The sequence below is a fragment of the Fragaria vesca genome, linkage group LG5 (genome assembly GCF_000184155.1).
Source record: "Fragaria vesca subsp. vesca linkage group LG5, FraVesHawaii_1.0, whole genome shotgun sequence".
NCBI lineage: Eukaryota > Viridiplantae > Streptophyta > Magnoliopsida > Rosales > Rosaceae > Fragaria > Fragaria vesca.
The window spans coordinates 19,750,791-19,754,708 of record NC_020495.1 but is presented as its reverse complement, the minus strand read 5'-3'; the positions used below and the strand labels follow the sequence as shown (position 1 = coordinate 19,754,708).

Genomic DNA, 3,918 nt, shown 5'->3' with positions numbered 1-3,918 from the left:
TGTTTGTTTGATGCCTTGTTTCAGTTCCCTTGTTTGATTTGTGAATCTTGTACATATTGCTTCATATAGAAAACACTACTATTTTAGGTCTTCTTTTCTATTGTCATGATTCATGATTCATTCAAAAGAGGTAATCTGTGAATCATAGATTTCATAGATTGTTTCAGGAAAGAAGTAGTTTAACTCATGAAAGTGAGTAAACCAATCAATATAACACAAGCGGTTCGTCATTGCTTAATAGGTCTACTATTCTTTCATAATTTTCTACTTTATATACAATACACATCTTATTAAGAAAGTAATCGTATATACTGATATTGAAGTCGAAACACAGGTACAACCAGCGATGGATGCGCCTGAGAATGAAAAACAGCCGAATAAGGGTGTAGAGGATATGGCAGTAGATGTTCCCGGATTTGGAAGCCTGACAATCGCCGATGTGCGAGCTTTGACCTTCGAAACAGTGGATGAGGCAGAGAGATTCTACTGTGCATATTTAGCAGCAGTTGGATTTGGATGTAGGAAGGATGACAAGGGAGAGTCTAACGGTTTGATTTGGTGGAGGCAGTGGGTCTGCTGCAAGGAAGGGACTCGAGATAAAAAGTACTTGGAAGCAGATGGTTTGAGTCGTACTCCTAAGAAATAGACTAGGGTGAATTGCCAAGCTAGATTTCGGATCAATTACAATGATGAGAGTAGAGTTTATATGGTGAAAATATTCATTCCAAACCATAATCATGAACTAGCGACTGGGAACCAGATTGCATTCGTCGTGCTCATCGTCATGTCAGCGACGCAGCTTTGGCTCTGACAAACACAATGACAAGGGTTTCAATCAGACCATGTCACACATATGAGTATATGGTGGAGCAGGCTAGGGGATATTCGGTAGTAGGATTCACCATGAAGGACCTCTACAACAAGCTTGACCAACAACGACAGACCTCCCCATTTGAGAGTGATTCCGAATGAGCGCTTTCCTACATGAGAGCACTGGCAGCAAAAGACCCACACTTCATATGCAGATTCACTACAGATTTGGAAGACAGGTTAGTGGACATTTTTTGGCGAGATGAGCATTCATTTGTTGATTATCAGTGTTATGGGGATGTGCTGATATTCGATAGCACATACAAAACCAATGTTTACAACAGGCCATTGGTTTTGTTTGTTGGGTCGAACAACCATCGAGGTAGAATTATTTTCGGTGCTTCCCTTATTTCGGATGAGACTGAGGAGACATACACTTGGTTGCTTCGTACATTTTTGGAGTCGATGAACGGGAAGATGCCAAAGGCGGTACTCACAGACAGTGACGAGGCCATGCGTAAGGCAATTGACACTGTGATGCCTAAAGCAAGGCACCGTATATGTATTTGGCACATAGGTAAAAATGCCTTTACCCACTTAAAGTCTGAGGAAGAGTTGAAGGCTTTTAACAGATGCGTGAGGAAGTATCAAACAGTTGAGCAATTTGAAAGGTTGTGGCAGGAAATGATTGAGGAACTTGATCTCCATGACGATATTTGGATTGGGAATATGTATGAAAAGAGAGACAAGTTTTGTCAAGCATTCTTCGGTGACATATTTATGGCCGGAATGAGAAGCACACAAGGGTGTGAGGGCATGAATAAAGAATTCAAGAGGGTGCTTGGTAAAGGGAAATCCCTTGTGGAGCTTGTTACGTTGGTGTCTAGATTACTTATGAAACTAAGACACAATCAGGAAAAGGATGAATTCATCAATATGAATTTTCCTGGTGTCGTAACTCACTTGGTAGATTTGGAGATACAAGCCTCTTCTATATTTACACACGATGTGTTTAAGTGGATTGTAAGAGAGATCAAGAAAGAGAGATTTATTACACTAAAGCAAGGAGCAAAATGTCATGAAGATGGTAGTCATGTTTACAAGGTATCAGTTTACAAACGGCCTGAATTTGACAACACTGTTGTTTACCACCCTGAGAAAGAGACTGACAGTGCAGAAGACCCGATTATGGTGTGTTCTTGCAGAATGTTTCAGTACAGGGGAGTACCATGTCGTCACATGTTCACGGTGATGATAAACGAACACATTTTTGAGCTTCACAAGTCACTGATCATCAAGAGATGGTCAAAGGACGCAAGAACTATGTGTGAGATCCCTTATCCGGATCAATCTATGCCCAGAGAAGCATTGGAAGTGAGCAGGTATGGTGCTCTAACTGCCGAATGCAATCGATTGTGTTTTTATGCTTCAAAGACAGATGCAGGGTACAACTTGTTGCAGAAGGAGATCAGTAAACTCTCATCAATTGTGGAAGGTTTTGCCAAAGAAAAAGAAAAAGTTCAAGCTCCGGCCACACCCAGCAACATCAAAGGTAATGTTGTGAGAGACCCTATCCCGGTTAGGACCAAAGGCAGAGAAAAAATGACAAGAAGACTGAGGCTCCCAGACGACCGATTACTTGTGGTTATTGCCAAGGTATTGGACACAACAGTCAAACATGTAATGTTAGGAAGGAGAAAGAAAAAGCTAAGAAGAGCAATGAAAATGACGAACGAAACACTGACCCTCGTCCTTCAGTTGCAACACCTGTAAAGAGATCCCTTGGTTATTGCAAACGATCTAGACACAATACTCAAACATGTGATGTTAGGAAAGAAAAAGAAAAAGCTGAGAAGACAAATAAAAATGTTGCGGGAACAAGCAATGATCCTCCTCCTTCGGTTGCGACACCTACAAAAAAACTATTCACTGTAGTATGTGCAAAGGAGCCGGGCACACACACCGTAGATGCCCAAACAAAACAAAAAAAGGAGACGCCTCCCCCACATCTGAGGAGTGATTCCTTATTCTGGTGATATAAGTGATGATCTTAGTTATAGTTGTTGTTCAAATTTCTTGTACTCTGTGTTTGGCATTTCATTTTACTTTTCAGTAATGTCAACGTGAATTTAGATTTCCTTGTTTTGTTTTTGCTTTGTGAATGATCTATCTCGCCGTACGACACTTTTTCAGAAAGTCTACATGAAGTAAAGAAACTGTCCGTAAGAGAAGTAGATGATTATGTAATAAATGTAGAGTTAATAAGGTAACACTATGAAGAACACATCTCCAGAAAGTCTACATTGTATCATGCTTTTATCATAAACAAAGAGTATAACGTCTTTGCAGAAAAAGTAGGCCATTCAATACTGTCGAACAATTATCATCCACTATTGTAAGGTTTATGATGATGCAGCACTAGTAACCTTGCATGAATATAGGCCGTAAACTGAAATATATTGATGTAAGTAGATGGTAATGATGCACATAATTATTACAATTGACATAATTAATGATTATCATAAATACATAGATTATTTTATGTTAATAAAAGCACACGGAATTTAATGCAAAATTCATTCCAGTAGACCAATAAGGAAATTATTCCTATTTGGGATTAGGGTTTGTGATGATGGATAAAGCACTAGTAACCTTGCATTTATATAGGGTTATTTTATGATGATCGAGCTCTCTAGTCACCTGTAGTGTACAATGGGTGTAAGGTTTATGATGATGAAGTCTCACTATGCTTATATGTCACATCCCGACCCTTATATTTTTACCTTATTTACTAGCGTGATTATAATAAGAATTTTACCGTCTCGATCATTGAGTAAATAGTTTAATTGGTCCCTAGAGGGGTTTCGGGGACGATTATGTGCGGAGGATTATTCGTATGAGGAAAATACAACGACGGTAAAAATAGTAAATTTTAGCTAGAAAAAGGTAATTTTTATTCGGGTATTATTTTTCGGGGTTGTTTTTATTTTGGTAAGTTTGGGTTATAAATGGTGTGGACCGGTTGGGTGTGAGGCCAAACCCTTTTTCTTTTCTCTCTCCCTCCCTCCCGATTTTTCTTCTCCTCCCACCCGATTTTCTTCTCTCTAC

At 39.4% G+C, this 3,918-nt stretch overlaps 1 protein-coding gene across 1 annotated transcript; it reads left to right on the top strand.

The window, feature by feature from the left end:
- Positions 1-984: 984 nt before the first annotated feature.
- LOC101308475 (protein FAR1-RELATED SEQUENCE 5-like) lies at positions 985-2,583 on the top strand. The gene has a single exon (XM_004301584.1). It carries the CDS (start codon positions 985-987, stop codon positions 2,581-2,583), a length of 1,599 nt encoding a protein of 532 aa, XP_004301632.1.
- The last annotated feature ends 1,335 nt before the right edge of the window (positions 2,584-3,918 follow it).

Bases quoted from the DNA above. Each gene is read 5' to 3' on its own strand.
- LOC101308475 (XM_004301584.1), top strand. From the start codon at position 985: ATGAGAGCACTGGCAGCAAAAGACCCACACTTCATATGCAGATTCACT.